The 18,616-nt window shown below is 34.2% G+C and overlaps 3 protein-coding genes, 2 non-coding genes and 1 pseudogene across 6 annotated transcripts; 1 reads left to right on the top strand and 5 right to left on the bottom strand.

Annotated features, from left to right (window-relative positions):
* Positions 1–1,088: 1,088 nt before the first annotated feature.
* Positions 1,089–1,974, top strand: LOC18613427 (small ribosomal subunit protein eS7 pseudogene; annotated as a pseudogene).
* A 452-nt stretch (positions 1,975–2,426) lies between these two features.
* On the bottom strand, positions 2,427–2,508 carry TRNAS-UGA (transfer RNA serine (anticodon UGA)). The gene has a single exon. It is a non-coding gene; the product is annotated as a tRNA-Ser (tRNA).
* A 76-nt stretch (positions 2,509–2,584) lies between these two features.
* TRNAS-CGA (transfer RNA serine (anticodon CGA)) lies at positions 2,585–2,666 on the bottom strand. Its single transcript has one exon. It is a non-coding gene; the product is annotated as a tRNA-Ser (tRNA).
* A 407-nt stretch (positions 2,667–3,073) lies between these two features.
* LOC18613426 (putative E3 ubiquitin-protein ligase RF298) lies at positions 3,074–6,065 on the bottom strand. Its single transcript, XM_018115569.2, has 2 exons — positions 4,549–6,065; positions 3,074–3,823 (listed from the first exon to the last, which is right to left on the bottom strand). The coding sequence occupies exons 1-2, from the start codon at positions 4,606–4,608 to the stop codon at positions 3,299–3,301; spliced, it is 585 nt and encodes a 194-aa protein (XP_017971058.2). The 5' UTR covers positions 4,609–6,065; the 3' UTR covers positions 3,074–3,298.
* LOC148764776 (putative E3 ubiquitin-protein ligase RF4) lies at positions 4,998–6,044 on the bottom strand. The gene has a single exon (XM_088810568.1). The coding sequence runs from the start codon at positions 6,042–6,044 to the stop codon at positions 4,998–5,000; it is 1,047 nt and encodes a 348-aa protein (XP_088666694.1).
* Positions 6,066–12,936: 6,871 nt separating the features above from the next.
* LOC18613425 (Methyltransferase MT-A70 family protein) lies at positions 12,937–16,415 on the bottom strand. Of its 2 annotated transcripts, XM_018114419.2 has the most exons (10): positions 16,100–16,413; positions 15,497–15,988; positions 15,196–15,418; positions 14,979–15,109; positions 14,747–14,780; positions 14,381–14,456; positions 14,069–14,246; positions 13,861–13,959; positions 13,675–13,774; positions 12,937–13,436 (listed from the first exon to the last, which is right to left on the bottom strand). In XM_018114419.2, the coding sequence occupies exons 2-10, from the start codon at positions 15,782–15,784 to the stop codon at positions 13,297–13,299; spliced, it is 1,269 nt and encodes a 422-aa protein (XP_017969908.2). In that variant the 5' UTR covers positions 15,785–15,988; positions 16,100–16,413; the 3' UTR covers positions 12,937–13,296. The 2 variants fall into 2 exon arrangements, with proteins under 2 accessions (XP_017969908.2, XP_088661759.1); XM_088805633.1 differs by having other exon boundaries at positions 15,196–15,410; positions 15,497–16,415.
* Between the last annotated feature and the right edge of the window lie 2,201 nt (positions 16,416–18,616).

The following is an 18,616-nucleotide window of genomic DNA, read 5'->3' as shown; positions in this document are numbered from 1 at the left end:
ACTAAAAATTATCTAAATTTTCTCTCAAAATTATTCCTTCCAATTTACCCACAACATCTATTTATCATATAAAGTACTATAAAATATTCAAATAAAATTTGATATTCAGAGAAAAAAAATGTGAGATTTTATTACCGCGGTCAAGGGATACTGATATACCATAGATAAATGTTCCTCCCTATAGAAAATATATAAAATATTAGTTCTGTTGGTCACCATATCGTGAGGAGCAAGTGCTAGTGGAAGTACTCCATATGATTAGGCTGCAACATTCATGAGCATAATCATTAACTAATCTTATCAGAAGTCTGACCAGAACTTTTATGTTTGCATGCTGGAATGATCACATGTTCTGCTTCTGGCTTCTGATGTCAGTAAGTGGGGGCTATAAGGATCAAGAAATTGACAGAAAACAAAGAGCAGAACCTTACAGACTGTTGTCAATTAACCATAACTTGCCAGGATCACTTCACTCCAGTAGTGTAACTGGGACCAAATTATACATAAATTTCACAATTTCTCATTGGTTTATTATATTTATACCGATCCCCGACAACCCCACATCAATAGTTGAAGGGGTTCAGAGCTTTCACAAGCACCTCAAATACTAGAAGCAGAAAAACCCAGCTTAATGGTATCTTTGCTATAGAAGGTTAGTTTAGAGTCTTAGGTAAGACCTCTGCACTGCCTTTCTGACATGTCAGTTTAAGGAATGGTAGGTTGGCAATCATCAATATGGTTGGTACCCAAGTGTCTAGAAGCCTACACCTGGTTTTCAGAGTCTCTTAATTCTTACCCCCTATCCTTCCTTGCAATCAGAAAATACATAATTTCTTCACTATTTATGAGTTAAGATGATAGGATATAATCTATTCAGTTGGTTACTAGATGGAGTTCTTTTGGGGGCTTGTGTTGTGCTTTACCTAACTCCAATTTTCTCTTCTTGTGCAACTTGCAGAAGAATATATATATATGTATATATATATATATATATATGTATGTTTGTACGAAATTCTCTGATCAAAGCATGGAGATAAAAACAAATGCCTTATTGCTCTCTTGTTTTACAAAGAATAACGCCAAAGCTGTAGTTGAAGTAAATTAAAGTATGTAGCTAGCAAGCAGCTGAAGCAGAAGCCAAAAGCAGAGCTTTACAGATTCTTATCGACCTTCGCTTCACTGCTCGAACTGCCAAGATGGATACATCAAGGAAGAAGATCCACAAGGACAAAGATGCTGAACCTACTGAATTTGAAGAGACAGTTGCTCAGGCATTGTTTGATTTGGAGAATACTAACCAATATTTTAAGGCTGAGTTGCAAGATCTGTATATAAACTCAGCAGTTCAAATGGATGTTTCTGGAAACCGCAAGGCAGTTGTCATTTATGTACCCTATAGATTGAGGAAGGCATTCCGTAAGGTTCATTTACGTCTTGTTAGAGAACTGGAGAAAAAGTTCAGTGGAAAGGATGTTGTCCTGCTTGCCACCCGGAGGATATTGAGGCCACCAAAGAAAGGCTTTGCTGTTTAGCGACCTCGCACCCGCACACTAACTGCCGTTCATGAAGCCATGCTTGAAGATATGGTGCACCCTGATGAGATTGTTGGGAAGCGCACCAGATACCGAATTGATGGATCCAAAATAATGAAGGTTTTCTTGGACCCAAAGGAGAGAAACAATACTGAGTACAAGCTGGAGACATTTGCTGGAGTATACAGGAAGCTTACCGGGAAGGATGTAGTTTTTGAATATCCAATTACAGAAGCCTGAAGAAGTTTGATGGGACAAGCTTTCGTGCTCTGCTAATTTATTTTAGAGTTCTTAAATGCATTGGATAGGGGTACTATTTGAAATTTTAACTTTGTTTTAAGTTTATTTTTCAAATAGGACAAATGAATACTTTGTTGAAATACTCTTTCTGTGGCCTTTACATTTGTGAATCTTTTTGGCTTTCTTAAAAAAAAAAAAAAAAGTATTGTAGCTAGCATACTTAATTTGCAGAAAAATAAGGCAACCTTGTCCTAGCACATTGTGGAGAGTGGGGAGATATGACCAGAACAGAACAGAAAAGGTTTATGGCATTGGAAGTCAAAGGAAGTTAGACAGTCACCATAAACTAAAAGGAAAACGAATCCCAATAGAAGCAGCTGGCAGAAAAAAAATAGTGTAAATGGGAAAGACAAGGCAACAAGAGCAGTAGCAGAAACAGGATAGCTCAGCCTCAGGTTGGCAATTTCAAAGGGAAGTTGATGGGTTATACGCTATGCGATGCCGAGTGAAACCAATCCACAGAACCAAAAAGCTGGAGCTACTTCTTCAACATTTCCATTTCCACAGACTTCAGAACATGTAGTAACATATCGTAAATATTTACAATCAAAGAATTCAAAATAAAAACACAGGAAAAAGATGGAAAAATAAGCTCGTCGACAGCAGGGTTCGAACCTGCGCGGGCGGTGCCCAACAGATTTCAAGTCTGTCTCCTTAACCACTCGGACATATCGACCTTTCCACTCACACAATTTCAGAACCTACAAAAAATATAAAATAAAAAACACATGATAAAGATGAAAACATATATTCGTCAACAGCAAGGTTCGAACCTGTGCAGGTAATACCCAACAGATTTCGAGTCTGTCTCCTTAACCACTTGGACATATCGACCACTAATATTCACCTGGCCATATCCTTTTCCTATCTATATGGAAAGGGATAGATGTTGGTTCAACCAGCGTCACTTCAAGATGACTCATTTTTTCCACTCGTCTTGGCAAGGCATTTCATCTTAAATATGAGTTCAAAACATGAAGCTATTAGAAAATACTATTGCATGAAGCATCAAGTATCAGAACTTGCAAGTTTGTTTGGTTGCTTGTCAAAGAACTCGAGACTTTTTGGAAATCTGAATGTTAATTAAGACCCTTTATTTCACCTGAAAATGTTTCTAGTCAAGCGGATGATCATCAGTGAGGTTAAAAGTTAACAAACGCTTGAAGAAAGGTGACATATATAGCTAAACTTCATATTTTATTATTATAAAGAAAAGAACAAACTATACAAAGATGGCTGTGAGCTATAAACTTTCCCTTCCCACCCTCTTTCACTTCCTGTCTCCTCTCTCTCTGTCTCTCTCTCTTTCATGTATTTCATATTTGAACTACTAGTATAAACAATTCAAAAGACCCAAAAAAAACAAAAGGCATAATGAGTTCCAACGGACTTCTACAGAGCTCTTTTTTCACCTATTTATCATTAATTCACTGCCTTTTCTACTGGTCATAATTATTTCAGAGAGGTTATGGCTTAGCAAAACGAGCACAAATATGCCAATCTATTAGAGTCCTACAAGCAGGGCAATCCTTCATCCCTTGTTTCTCATGGAGCTCATTGCATTTGACACATAGAACCTGATGAGCACATGGAAGGAATACCACTGTCTTCTCTTTTGATAGGCACATGATGCACTCACGCTCCTGTTTTAAACCTCTGTTCCCAGAATATTCCTTGATGTCAACCACCCTTTCAGAGAAACTTGGAACCTGATTCCCCTCATTGATAGAAAAGCATTGGCCATTGCCACCATCACTGCCTCTTCGAAGTGCAGCTATTTTTGAAGAATCCAGCTTCATCTTCAACTCAGATAACTTATCCTTGAGCTCTTTGATCTCCTCCTCATATTTGTGCATATCTTTTTCTACTTTCTGCTTAATCTTATCCTCTTCTACTTTTGCTGCAACTTCAAAACCTTTTCGTTCCTTCCTTATAGAAGTAGCCTGTGCAAGGAATTTCTCCTTTGCCAACCTCTCATGTTTCCATCTCATCTGCAACTTTTCATTGTTTCTCATGAGAAAAGACAAAGAATTAAATAGAATTAATCTATTTGAAGGCATAAACAGCTAAGTGCACCACTTCGTGCACCTTCATGCCTTTTGCCAAAAATGGTGATGGAAAATTTTGGAAGAAAAGTTGTCAAAAAATAAGACTTTTTTTATAAGCTAAAAAATAAGACATTTAGCTGTTGATGGTATCTGATTATGTAATTACGAATTCCACAAGTTTTTATTCCTACTTTTTTTTTCCTCTAATTATCAAATCATGGATGTAACAACATAATTTAAGCAAATATGTTAATTTAGTATAACATTAGAGAATAGACTGTTGATTAGCATAATAATGTCAATATTTGTCTTGCTGGCTTATACTTTTAAGGATAAACAAGGTGGGAGAGGATTTGCAAAGGTGTGCAATCCCTTTGACTAATTTCATGGTGCTTGCCAAAGAAGAGTAAAGATTGGAAGTTAGTCCAACAAATTTCTGTAATTTTTATGGTCTCTTTCACTTCAAAATGTTTTTATGTTCTCTTAGAGGCTTTTTCTTTTATAATCTAATTGTCTTCTCCTTAGCCTTACGATCCTAGAACCTTCCTAATCTGTTTACTTAAGATTAAAAGCCATATACTGGCTTAACAAGGCAAAATATATGTTGAATTAAGGCCTATTTAGCAAAAGTACTAGCTGGTGAGTATTTTGTTCAAAGAGAAGCATACCTCAGTTTGGTTGTAGATATTTTTAGCCTTGCCTACTTTCTTTTTCAACTCTGCAGCCATCTGCTTCTCCAATGTAAGCTCCTCTTGAAGCAAGCTCCTTTGCCCATCCCATGATCGAACATCCTTAAGTGCCTTCTGTTCTCTCTCTCAAATGCTTTTTGACAACTGGCAGCTGACTCTACTGCCTGAAGTTTAACAACCTTCATCTCTTTCTTCAGCATAGAATGCTCCACCTCAAGCTTTTGGACGGTAGAGTTAGTATCCTCAACCTGAGTAGTTGCATCATTTAAAGCTCCCTCCATTTCAGCCAGCCTCTTCATGGTGTTCTCTTCCATGGTTTGCTTCTCTTTTTGGATCTGTTCTGCTTCTTCCTTCTTTTGCCTCAGCGCTTTAAGTTCAGGTTGGTCCTTGCTAAGCCTACGAGTAGCCTGCATGACTTTCTGATTGGTCTACTGAGTCCAACTATGTAACTCATTCTGCAGGTCCTGTACCCTTGGTACTAGCTTTAAAATCAGTTCATCCTTCTCATCTTGTGGGATGTATTTTCCCAAAGACTGATCATATGGAATTCTAGCATAGTAATCAGGTGTCTTAGAAGACACTGAAGTGCTGCCTTTAGCTTTTGAAGTAGATTTCTTTTCTGCATCATGATCAAGTGTCTTAAAAGATACAGAGGTTATGCCTTCAGATTTTGGAAAAAGTTTTCTTTCCGAAGATGATGATGGTGCAATCTCAGTATTTGCTGTAGGTACTGCAGATTTAGTTTTCTTAGTAGGCAATGTTGGAGACTTATCTGTCACAATTAAACCGAGTGAAGAATTAGTTAAAACATGATGGCTTTCATCAGCTAAATCTCCTGCTTCTGCATTTATTTTTGATGAAGCATTTTTCAAATTCACAGTTGGTGATTTAGATGGAGACTTCTTTATCTTTTTGACAACAAAACCACCAATGGTAGCAAGTTTCCCAACTCTAAAAGCATCTTTCCCATAAGCCTTGTATTTTTCCATATTGAATGACTTTTGTCGGAGTGCAGCTAGTTTCTTTTTGGAACTTCTCTTTCGACCAGTCCCTGGTTTTTCTTCAGAGATAGATGTAAGCGGGCCATAATCCCCAAAAGCACCCATAGAAACCAAACTCTTTTTCTCTAGTGTCAGTCCTTCATAAGCGAGAGGATTTTTGGGGTTAGGTGAATTGGGGAAACTCCCAAATTTGAGTGTTTCGGGTAGATAATTTTGGGAACAGGGGAATGAAGGTTTTGAAACATTGGGCTCATTGGGGCTTGGAAGAATGGTTTTAAGGTGTTGAGTTTCTGATCTCGACTGGTGGGTAGAATCAAAAGAGTGCTCTCTTGAGACTTCTTTACAACCAAAATAGTGAAATATATCTCCTTCCCCTTCACATGCCACTGAAATGTTCAAGTCGCACATTAACAACCACCACATTACTTCTACAATAGATAGAGACGGTTTAACCTTTCTAATCATCTCCAACATTGTATACCCTACTAGCTGCTGCAAATCCTCAAACACATTACCTGAAATATCACCTACTTATCCTTTCTTCAAGGAAATTAGAGCATCATTCACAACATTTGACACAAGATCGTTACCCCTTTGGTAAAGGCCATGCCTTGAAACAACCTTTTCAGCAATATCTTCCTTATATCCAAACTCTATAATCCTTTTAATTGCAGTTTGGAAATTTGTCTGCAAATTAGATAACAACAGTTCCTCAAGTTGACATGCAATTGGATCATCCCAATCAGACCGTTCAAAATTGTCTTTGAAGGGCACCTTGAAGGATCTTGCCTTAAATGGTCCAAGTTCAAGGCCTCTGGATATCTCTGGAGGTAATTCATAAAGAGAAAATTCAGTATTAGACAAGGGAACATGTATTGGATTCTCTAGAAAAAGATTATCTAATTTTCTCTTGTTCTTGCTTCCTTTGTCTTGAGGTAAGACAGAAGAAGACCTTGGTTTGCTAGCACCACCACCACCACCACCACCACCACTATCAATCTTTTCATCCATCGTACGAACAACAATAAGAAACTCCCCTCAAGTCGATTCTCTTTCAATAGGCCCTATATAACCAAGAAAACAAGTAAAAAATGAACGGAAATGGAAAAACATAACAAAAACTCAATTTGACAAAACAGAATTAAAAACACATTCTTCCAAAAGGAAATGATTAACAGATTGATAAAACAATTAAACAATATTGCAAAGTAAATACAACAATACTTTAGTGAACAACCATTCACTACAGTATTAAATCATATAATACTATAGTCTACGTTACAATAAGGAAAAAAGAATAAAAAACATACCTGTATCACTAAGAAATGGCAAATGAGGAAGAAAACCTTTTAACCTGTAAACAAAAGAAAAAAATGAATAAAAAACAAAGCTATATAGCTATATAGCTATCAAAACCAACCATCAAACACCTACCGAACACACCAATTTAGCCAAACAAGTAAACTCAGATTGTTCCACAAAAACCTTCCCTTATTATATATAGCCATTTTCACATATACCTATATCACCAAACAGCTCACAAACTTGTAGAAACCTCATCTTGATCTAAAAACAAATTTTCTAAAAAAAACACCTATAACATACATTAAAATAGATTTTTTTCCCACTAGAAAGGTTTAAAAACAACTCTCATAATGAGAAGCATAATGACAGGTTTCTCACACCTAAAATTGGATTAGATAAAAACAAGATGAGTAGCTTAGTGTTTCAAACGCACGATAAGAAGATGAATCTTTTTTTTTTAGGTGCGTTATGTTGGAAGGAAAGTTAATAGGGGTGAAGTTGTTTCCATTCTCTTGCTGTGGTCGCACTGCAGTAGTTGCTTTCAGTGTCGTGTGTTTTACCAAGTACTCAACCCAAATGTGGCTCAATCCTTGGCTCCTTTCTCCATAAATGGTTGTGTCTAACTTTCAACATACCACCTTGGATGCATTCAATGGATCACACCATAATCACACCCCGTTTAAATTTCAGGTTCCATTTATAGGTTTTCAAGGAAAGACATGATTTAGGAATTATTAAAATTTTGGAAGTTTTTTTAATTCTTTTGTTCTACCTTTACCATTTTTATGAAGTGTTGAAGATTTGAATATGGTAATAAATGCAAAGGGTATCACCCATCATTATCAGTTTCTTAAAAAATAAATAAATAAAATTACTCAATTCTTTTCCAACTTGCTTTGGTAATTCTGTGTGTGTGGGAGAGAAAGAGTGGATGATGATGAATTTAATGTTTTACTTAGTCAATTAGGCCTATTAGACAAACCGGGTTTCAAGACAGCCAATGGTGACTTGCCATGTCAATGACTAAGGGACTGTTTAGGTAGTTTTACTTATGTGGTGAATGAAAGGATTTCTTTATTCAATTTTCTAATATCACTGAAAGAAATTTTAATTCAAAAGGATGAAGTCTTGATAAATCATTTTATGTAAAGATGATGATCAATTGTAGAAATATTTGGCAACTCTATTTGTGTGAATCCAAAGGTTTTTTCAATTTTTGGTAAGTTGTAGTGGTTTTACCTTAATTGGGGTATACTAAATTTGCAACTAGATACAGGTAAATTTTGCATTTCTTATTATCAATTCTGGTGGTTTTCAAGCTGTAACTTTTAATTTTCTTCGATTGTTTTATTTTTTTTCCCATTTTGGGATTGTTGATAGAAATCTTTTCTTTTTGGTTTTTGTCTGTGTAGACACCTCAAAAAATAAAAATATAATAAAATAAAATATAAAATAAAATAATTAAAAAAAAGAGAAGGAATGGCTAGGTGTACGCCCAGCCATCCCTCCCCCTAACCACCCTGAATGATGGGGGTTCTGGCTACCAACTCCTTGGTGCTAGAACCCCATTACCGGGTTGTCCAAATTTTTGGACAACTTGCAAAAACGGGAGGGGGGGAGAAAAAAAAATAGAGAGCCAATCGGTCAAACAAAAAAACCAAGTTCAAAAAACCAAGAAAACCACAGATGCAAAAATCCTAGATCTACCAGCAGCAAGCTACCTAACAACAATAACAAAAAAATCAAAACAAACACAAAACAAAAACAAAAGAAGAAAACTAGTTAGATCTGAAAAATGAGTGAGAGGGGAGTTTAAGGGTAGGGAAAAAAGTTTTTTTTTTTCGGGTAGGGGAGAACCGACAGGGAGATTGGCAACAAGGGAGGCCTATCGGCAGAAAGTTGAAGAAGGAAGAAGGAGAGAAAGGAAGAGAGGAGATGCGAGAGAGAAATAGAGAAGAGAAAGCCGAAGGAGAGGGAAAGAGAGGGATTGGCCGGCCAAAGGGGAAGTTGAAGGGAGAAAGAAACGAAAAAGAAGAAGAAGAAGAAGAAAAGAAAAAGTTAGGGAGAGAATAGAGAGAGTGACGGCCATAGAGAGAAAAAGAGAGCCAAAAATGAAAGAGAAAGGAGAAAATAAGGTTTAAATACCTAGGGCTTGAGGGCCAAAACGGCGTCGTTTTGAGCGACTCTATAAGCACCAAACGGTGCGTTTTGGGTCCTACCTTGTGGGCCTCAGGAAGCAGACCGATGTAGCAAACTTGGGCTTCTGCGAGCCATCGAGCTGGGCTAATCCGAGCCCAAAAAGGTATAACCCATCTTCTTTGGTTTGGGCCTATTTCAATTAATTTTGAGTTAGCCCATTTTGTTAAAAAAATTACATTTTTTGTTGTGATTTAAACCATATTAGGAAAAGTTAGTTATACACATGTATATATATATATATAAATGTTTCTTTTAATGCTAAAAAATAATAATGATAGTAATAAATAAAAATAATAGTAAAAGAAGAATAAATATATATATACATAAAATAAGTAAATAAATAGAAAGAAAATTCATAATACCTTTAGATTTTTTTAAAAAAATATATAATAAATAATAATACTAATAAAAATAAATAATAAAATAAATAAAAATAAAATAAATAAAATAACTAATAAATATAGTAATAATGATAAGTAAATGAGAAGAATAAAAAAATAAAAAATGAAAAAATAATGAAATGATTATTCTAAAAATTTCACCTAAGAAAGGCAAAGAGTTGCCTCTTTCGGGTGGATTTTTTTGGGTGGGAAGTTCAAGACGGATTTTCACCGAAACATCGGGATAAATTCGAATTCTAAACTCCAATATCTGTTAAGTCAAATAATCGTTGTTAAAAAGTGACATATATATTAAAAAATAATAGATTTACATAATATTGTATTTGAACTTATATTAGTTAATTAGTTTAAATAAATATTACTAAATAAAGTTAATTTAATCATTAAAGAAAATAAATTAATTAATTATTTGATAAGCTATATAATCAAGTAAAATATTAATGAAAAAAAACATTAATTAAAGGATATGGATTTAAGTAGAAAGCAAAAAAAATATAAAAATAAATAAATAATCCATGAAAAAAAAATAGATAATAATAAACATATAAACAAAATGATAAATTATTAAATACATAGTTGAGTGAATTATGAACCACCTAATTCAATAAATGCGTGCATGTAGACATTAATATTTTATTCTGTCATAGCACGCCACATTTATCTTGCAAATGGTGCGAAAATTTCGGTGATGGGATTTCCCCGAAGAGCTTGTAGAGACGAGTTCTTCCGGGGATATCTCTTGGTGAGGAGAATTTCGAGATTTCACCAAAGCGTTGGGATGATCTTCGAATAGTTTTCCAATAAAAGATTACCGACCCCATTATTTAAAATAAACGAGTCATGACATCATTTTACCCTTGCATCACATGCATACGTAAAACCAACTAAAAGACTCAGGCAGTCAATTTAATAAAAATTTAGTTAATAAGTAGGGATTAAATTAAAAGTAGGCTATAATATGATAACTTAAGATTAAATGGTACCGTTTATGGAACGGGTGCCACGGAGGTGCTAACCCTTCTCTGTGGGTAACCGTACTCTCGAACCCATATCTAAAAAGACGTAGATTAGTTTTCGTTCTTTCGACAGATCTAAAATTAATTTACGACTTCGTCGATTAGAATCGGGTTAATAGGTGACCAATCACACCTAAATAAAAAAAGATTGGTGGCGACTCCTAAACCATTTAATTTTTGCCCGCGTCTGGTGGACGGGTTCCTAGACCCGCACGTTATGACAGTCTGGTGTCTTGTTTTTTTGTTTTTGTTTGGTACTGAGGTATATGCTATTATTCTTTTGGCCTAAAAAAGAACAATATGATTGCAAATGAACCCTATTCAACCTCCCATTATTGACACATCTAAGGTCAAATCCGTTTTATAGACTTTGGTCTTATTGAACCTGTTTATATCACGAATTTTACATCAGTGAGAGATAAGATGAGTTTTAAATATATAAATATGGATTTTTCCATCACCTATCAGATATGTTTTTTAAATTAAAAATGTAAACCTGTAATTTATAGACTTACAGTACAATGAGGTCATTATACAATTAGATGGGTAAAATGTCATAGATAATAGATAAACTATATAAGTAAAAAATAGGGTGCGTCTTGGATATATAAACCATATCATACATGTCTTTTGAGTTAAAAACGTGTACCCATTATTTATAGACTTATTTAAATTTTGTTTTCAAAATTTAAGACCGTACGAGATTAGGTTTAAATTTCGACTTGAGATACTTAGATAATGGATTTTAAATTTATGTATTTGTTTAAAAATTAATAGTAGTAATAATTAAGTATATGCAAAAATCTATCTATCTATTCTTTTCTTTAAAAAAACGAATACAATATATTAAAAATATATTTTTTCGCAATTGTAAATTAAATTTTATACAATAAACCCTGTGCATATCAAAAATAATATTATCCAACGTAAAATTCATTACAAGAGTCATGAAAAATAAGATTTAATACTTATTTAATAATATTATTTTAACTTCTGAAATAGTGGTAGAAGAAACTAAATTACACGTGATATTCAATATCAAAATTATTTAACATCAATTAAGAATAGGAGATAGCTCGGAAGTTTTATGTAATAAGAATCAAATATTTTTGTTAAAATAAAAAAAATAACAAAAGATTGTAGTGCACTAACCATTTTCGAAGATGTTGGACGCTCGGGATGATGCTAGATATGCTACGAATTTATTATGAATTAATCTTAAAATCTAATCACAAACAAGTAAGCGAGCCGCATTTGTTAAAAGGGTGTGAGGCTGTGAGTGGTCTTATGTATAAGAAAATAAAGTCCCCGATGACATAACGTAATTGACACGTAAGATATTTTTTTAACAATTCCATATTAGCAAAATAAGATAACATATATAATTAATACAATAACTATATGGACTGCACAATTTCCTTCAATATCTATTTATCTATACAGACTGCGTAATAAAATATAATCTTATTTTGAAATGAAAATTTTTTTAATTGTTTGATATAATTTTTTAGTAAGTCAATAATATGAATCTATCGGTTATATAAATTGTCATATTAAGATAAAAATAAATATAATAACAAAGAGTAAACTATTAAAAGGAAAAAAAGAACCAACAAAATTTCTCAATAAACATACTTGTCTTCTTGTACAAAGTTAAAAAAAGTTGAATCCCATTTACCTAAATACCTTGAAGTCGAGTGGGGTGTGTGTAATTGTAAACAAATATGAAGTGACGCCACTGCATGGAAAATCATGTCCCTTGCAATTCCTGCTTGTGATCTTAATACGTGCATGCATGCCACGTTGTTTTCGTGTTATCATGTTTTGTGTATATATTTTTTAATTTAAAAAAAATTAATTTTTTTTTTTAAAAAAATTATACATCAATTAATGAATCAAATGTTTGAATGCATATTTTTATGTTTGGTTATTTGTTAGTAATTTTTAAATTTTTAATTAACTACTCCAAGAATCAATGACTCATGAAATTATGATGAATATTGACTTTCTTTTTTCCCAATGCAGCTCAGCCCGATAGTGGTTTCAATCTTATAGTCATTGATTCTCCATGGGAAAACGGAAGTGCTTGTCAGAAATCAGTGTGTGTAATCGCATTCTTTAGTGTATCAAATGCATTCATGATAGCTTTTGACAGTGTAGACCTTTCTCACCATCCTCTTGGGGCGTTCCTCTTGTTCATGCATTCTCACACGTTTGGTTTCCTGATTGCTTCAGCTTCCCAACTTTACCACACCGGTATTTCTTATCCCTTCGTGTTAAGCAACTTACGCACAGAGTGGGCGCACTTGTGGCCTCATGGGTGACAAATAGAGAGAAATTGCGTGGATCATCAATTGAAACCAAATTTGCTAGACTCGGAGTTTGCTTGTAAGGTGAATTCTTGATATCCAACAACGATCAAACACATGAAAACACTGGCAAATGTAAGGCGATAAGTCTTGATAGATTTTTTTTTTTTGCGCCAATCGGAATGTCATTGTTTTTGAATGGGAAATAAATAAATCGCACGAGGTTAGTCATAGACAAAAAATATAGAGCTAGCAACGCCTAATCCAATTCCCTTGGGCATAGGCATTGACATCATCCATGGGAATTAGGGAGCCTTGTCTTATATGATATAAGAAGCACCTGCATCAGCTGACGAACCTTTTCATCTTAGCATTTCAGCTAGAGTAACAGATTCGCAGTTTGTTTAAGGCAGTTCCTTGGTAAGAAGAACACTTAATTCCAGATTTCCACTCGTAAATACCCACAAGATGGCATTACATTGGATAAGTTATGCATTCACTCTCTTTGAAAATATCTTGAATCCTGAAAGTGAAGGGGTTCATTGCCCCAGGATGCCCAACCACCTACCATTTCTCTAGCAAATAGTTCAATACATCGAGCAGGTTTAACTCCTGGAACATGCCCCAACAGTAATTCTATAAACATAAAAGGAAAGAAGGAACGAGTTAGAAATGAGACAAAATTCAAGCACCGAGTCGCCAAGTAAAAGTTGGTTTATTAGAATAACAAAGGTTAGTCCACAATCTAAAAAAGATGAATTATCATATACAATGATTTTATAAACAAAAGAAAGGAAATATTGGGAAAACAATTCATCTTTCAGTCAAGAAGATCCTCCACAGCATGGCAAAAGATTTATAAAAACTTACTTACCTCCAATTGGGGGCTTCCTTGAGTAACCTCCTGGAATGCTTATGACGATCTGTTTATCTTTTACTGACCTAAATTCTGAAAGGTATTCTGAATCTGTTTCCTGCAAAATTTCAACAGTGTAAGCAACAAAAAGAATCCAGGCAAGAGCAACTAGCAACTAAAAACATGTTCATTGCCACAGCATACATTCATCATTTTTCCATGACAGTATCCCAGGAGAAGGCATTCATATGGCCGATGATGAAACAGGTCAAGATCACTGATCAATGAGCCATCTACTTTCACCTAAAAATCTCAAGTAAAGCCTGATAAGTGAAATGATAACTTGCAAATCAGTGCTGTTTTAACTTCATGCAGACAAACACACACAGACAGAAAAGGTGAAGAGTTTAACCTTCAACCAGTAAACAGTAGACAAATATCTAACTCCCCATGCCGGGAATAGCTCTTTCTCAACGACATTATGCAATTTCTCTCTATTTGTCACCCATAAGGCCACAAGTGCGCCCTCTCTGTGCGTAAGTTGCTTAATAGGAAGGGATAAGAAATACCGGTGTGGTAAAGTTGGGTAGCTGAAGCAATCCAGAAACCAAATGTATGAAAATGCATGAAAAAAAAGAAAGCCCCAAGAGGATGGTGAGCAAGCTCTACACTGTCAAAAGCTATAATGAATGCATTTGATACACTAAAGAATGTGATTACACACACTGATTTCTGACGAGCACTTCCGTTTTCCCATGGAGGATCAATGACTATAAGATTGAAACCACTATCGGGCTCAGCTGCATTGGGGAAAAAGAAAGTCAGTATTCATCATAATTCCATGAGTCATTGATTCTTGGAGCAGCTAATGAAAAATTTAGAAAATGCAAGCAAATAACTAAGCATGATAGCAAATAAACAACCTCGCATGCATTTATTAATATCACAAGCAGGAATTGCAAGTGACATGATTTCCCACACATGACTAAATGGTTGAAGATGGTTCCTCAACAAGAGGTTAGAACAGTACATACTATGGTTAAGGAAAAATACTCGACAACTGTAATGGGGTTTGATGTGCAATAATTACCAGGAATAAGGTTGTGAATCTGCCCCAAATCGGACTTCAACATGATAGAAGACACAACATACAAGAACAAGTAAGACACAACAAAAATGAATCTGAAACACATTTGCATTTATAAAATTTAAAGTTCAACTGAATCATAACATTATAACAATTAAAACATTCCCACCAAGTCTATGTTTCTGATCATTTTTCTTATTCTTTTAGAAAAAAAAAGGAAAAAAAATCAACATACCATATAGAAGCAACTCTCTCTGGGTAATATATAATGGCGGTTCAGAAATTCAGCCTCCATTTCATCACGCGTGTCATTAACGACTAAGTTATTAAAAATCGGAAGCACTCTCTGCTCACCATTTAGATTTTCTGAAACAGAGATGAAAATCAATAACGAAGAATCAATTAATAATAGTACAAAACTTTATTTTAATCATTAAATCAGTGAACCAAACCTCCATTATCACTCTGGTTTGTCAGTCGACTAAGTTTAAAATCGAGAGTTATATCATACAAAGGAGCTTGCCACACCCTTCCAAGCTCAAGGAACGAATGTTCTTCGCCACCGCATAATTCCGTCGAAGAACAAAAATCGCTCCTTAATTTGCTCATAATCGCTAGAAAATCAGCCGCTCCAAGTAAAAGTTCATGGGCCTTTAACAATAAAGGCCTCGCCTCCTATAAAGAACAGGAAAAAGAAATTAAAAACAAATTAAACTTCTAAAAGAATGCTGACATAATTGGTCGATGAATTACCTGGTGGCGTTGATCGGCGGCTTGTTCTTTTTCATTGAGGAAGTAAGATTGTTTCTTCGGTTTTCGTTTTCGTTTCTTTGGATTAGAGGAGTGAGTGGATTCTTGAGCGGGGTGTTTGGATTCGAAGAAACGGGAGTAGTAGGCGGAAGGAGATACCTTAAACCGGGAGTAGGATCGGTTGAGCACGCGAACTGGGTCGATGAAGACGGCATTTGAGTTCGGGAATCGGTAAATGCCGGAATCGAAGAATCTAGATAGCTCGTCGCTTGGTTTCGACTCACCCTCCATTTTCGCAACTCAACTCAGCTATGCGCCTTTTTATGCCGCTCGGCGTTCGCGGGGAGAGCTTGAAAATTGAGATTGGGCTGGACTGAAGGTAGCGAATATCTATACAGCGTAAAGTGTCACTTCTTGAATGAATGGATGATAGATCAAGAACAGAAATTGTTCATGGACGAAGTATGCACAATTTTATAAGCCAAAGCCATGATCCTGCAACCAACATCATATGCAGAACTTCCTTCAAACACTTGGTATCCATTACTTTAACAGGACTAGCAATTCCTAAGCAAATATGAAGAAATTCTAAAAAGAACAAATTACAGAATCTGTATCATATTTCTTGTTCATCAACGTTTATGGCCATAGAAAAAAAAACACTTGAGCTTGAAATCAAGACCAATCTCCCAATAGAAGGCATATGTTGGCTATCCAAGGATAACGCAAGGTTGAGCTTTCCTTGCGGTGATCTGGTCGTGAATATTGACTATGTACAGACTTGGGTATTTGAAGGCTTTATCTAGTAGAGGGTTTTTGTCCAGGGAGGAAGGACGGTTTACTGTTATGGGATTGAAGGGTTGTTAAATTGGAGTTTACCGTTTTAGCAATTTTTCGATCAAACATGAATAATTAGGAGTCAAATATTTTCGAGCTTTTACAATTAAAAATTATATTGATAAGTGGATGGAAAACTATATCACATACGATAAATAATTATATTAAAAATATAATTATTATCTATTATATTAAAAATTTAGTTATTATATATTAAAGATTTAATTTTTATCTATCATGTTAACAATTTAATTATTATATATTATATTAAAAAATATAATTATTACATATTATATTAAAAATTTAATTATAACATATTATGTTAAAAAATAAATATTTTATTTTATTTTAAAATTTTAATTATTACATATCATAATAAAAAAAATTATGTTATGTCATAATTTGAACTATTTTGACATCTACGTTAGACATGTCTCACTTTAATCCTTAATTATAAAAAATAAAAAAAATTATCTTTATTTATTACAATTAAAACATTTAACTTTAAATTAATAAAAATTTAAAAATTTTGATCCTAAAATGAGTATTTAATCCTCGTTTTTTCGGTGTTAAAGGGACTTCCAAAAGACATGCAGTTTTTGTCATTAGCAGTTTTTGATCGAAAGGGCAGAGGCTTAGCAAAGCCCCTTTCCCTTGTTTACTGTAAATGTTAATAAATTTTGAAATATTATTTAGGAAAGCCAATACCTTTCAACTATTAAAGTTAAAAAAATTTAATTTGTTATGCCACGTGGCAAAATTATGTGAATGAGGCACAGAATGGGACAGTGTTAAGAGGCAGAGGATTTTCATTCCAGTACTAATCTGCCTTTGTCTGAGAAGCCATGTCCACGTAGGAAGGATTCATGCACGAGCCTCCAAAGAAAGGGAAAATTGCTTCGGCGGAGAGAGAAAATGGAGGAGCAGGAGAACATTGCCGAGTCCAGCGACCTCTAAAAGGGCGTCGAAGGTAAAGAAACAAACCTTGGTTTTATTCATTTGTGTAAATTTATTTTCTTTGATGTAATAATGTTAAAAGTTATTGACGCTGCTGGTGTGGTTGCTTTTTTGAACAAATTAAGTTGATCGACTTAAATTCGTGTTTGGCTGCCGAGAAATTGGTGGAAAAGCAAATAAAGATGAATTTCAGAGTTGAGTCTGCAGAGAAAAGATAATTTGTTTTAATTAGTTAAGTTCAGTCTTCCCTTTTGTCAGGGAAAGAAAAAAAAAAACTGAGATTCCGAAGACAGTTTTCCTTTTTGTCCAATCATCGGGAACCAGACGAAATTCAGGTAGAAATAGCTCGGGTTGTTTTCTATTTTAGTTTCGCAAAATGAGGTGTTCTTGAGCTTACTTTTTGAAATGTGCTTCGGTTTCATTTATGATGTAGTCTTTTGATATTAGTTTTATTGATTAATGCGAGAAATGCCTTATAGATTTCACTTTATATTACTGATTTGTTGGTTAATCCAGTGATAGGTTTTGTTTTGGTTACCAGGTAAGGTTTGATGTGCCCTTTGGAAGAAAAAAAAAAAAAAACAAGTAGATGGCATAAAAAATGGTAAATAGGCATGAGTTAGGGAAAATGTGTGTTAGTATTCTTCAACTTTGTTTCCGTAATAATGTGTTTAATCATATTATTGATGAGAAATTCGTTTTAGAATTGTAAATAAAAGTAAAGATGATTTATTTGATAATAAGTCTTTTTAATAAATTAAGTAAAAATTGTATCACTTAAAGATGGAGGAGAATGGAGACCTTAATAAACATATGAACAAGTTTGATGAGATCATTGATTAGTTAAAAAAAAGTTTATGTGAAGGTAGATGAAGATGAGAAGTTACTATTGTTTCTCGTATCGTTTTTTGATTCTTATGAAGTCTTGGTAGAATTTTTTTATTTATCAGAATGATACAATAACGTTAGAGTAAGTACAAGTAGTGTTAATGTCCTGTGAAGCCTCTAAAGAAAAGTAGAAATTCATCTAACTTGGTATTGGTTGTTGAGGTTTGAAAGAGCAAGTCTATTGATAAGGGATCTAAAGGTGATAAGTTTAGATTCAACAATATTCAATGCTTTCGATGCAAATGGTATAGACATATTAAAAGGGATTGTCTTACAAAAACAATGAGATAAATGGCAATAAAGGTGAGTATGTTTTTGTTATAGATGGTGATGATTGTGATGTCTTTACAATCTCAAAAAATATGAATGCCAATTTTAGTAATGGTTGATGTTTTACATTAAGTTAACAGTGACGATCATGAGTTTTGGGTTTTTGAGAAT

The sequence above is a fragment of the Theobroma cacao genome, chromosome 1, assembly GCF_053813885.1.
Source record: "Theobroma cacao isolate CCN51 chromosome 1, ASM5381388v1, whole genome shotgun sequence".
Taxonomy (NCBI): domain Eukaryota; kingdom Viridiplantae; phylum Streptophyta; class Magnoliopsida; order Malvales; family Malvaceae; genus Theobroma; species Theobroma cacao.
Note: the sequence above shows the minus strand (reverse complement) of the source record. Positions and strands in the feature narration are given on the sequence as shown.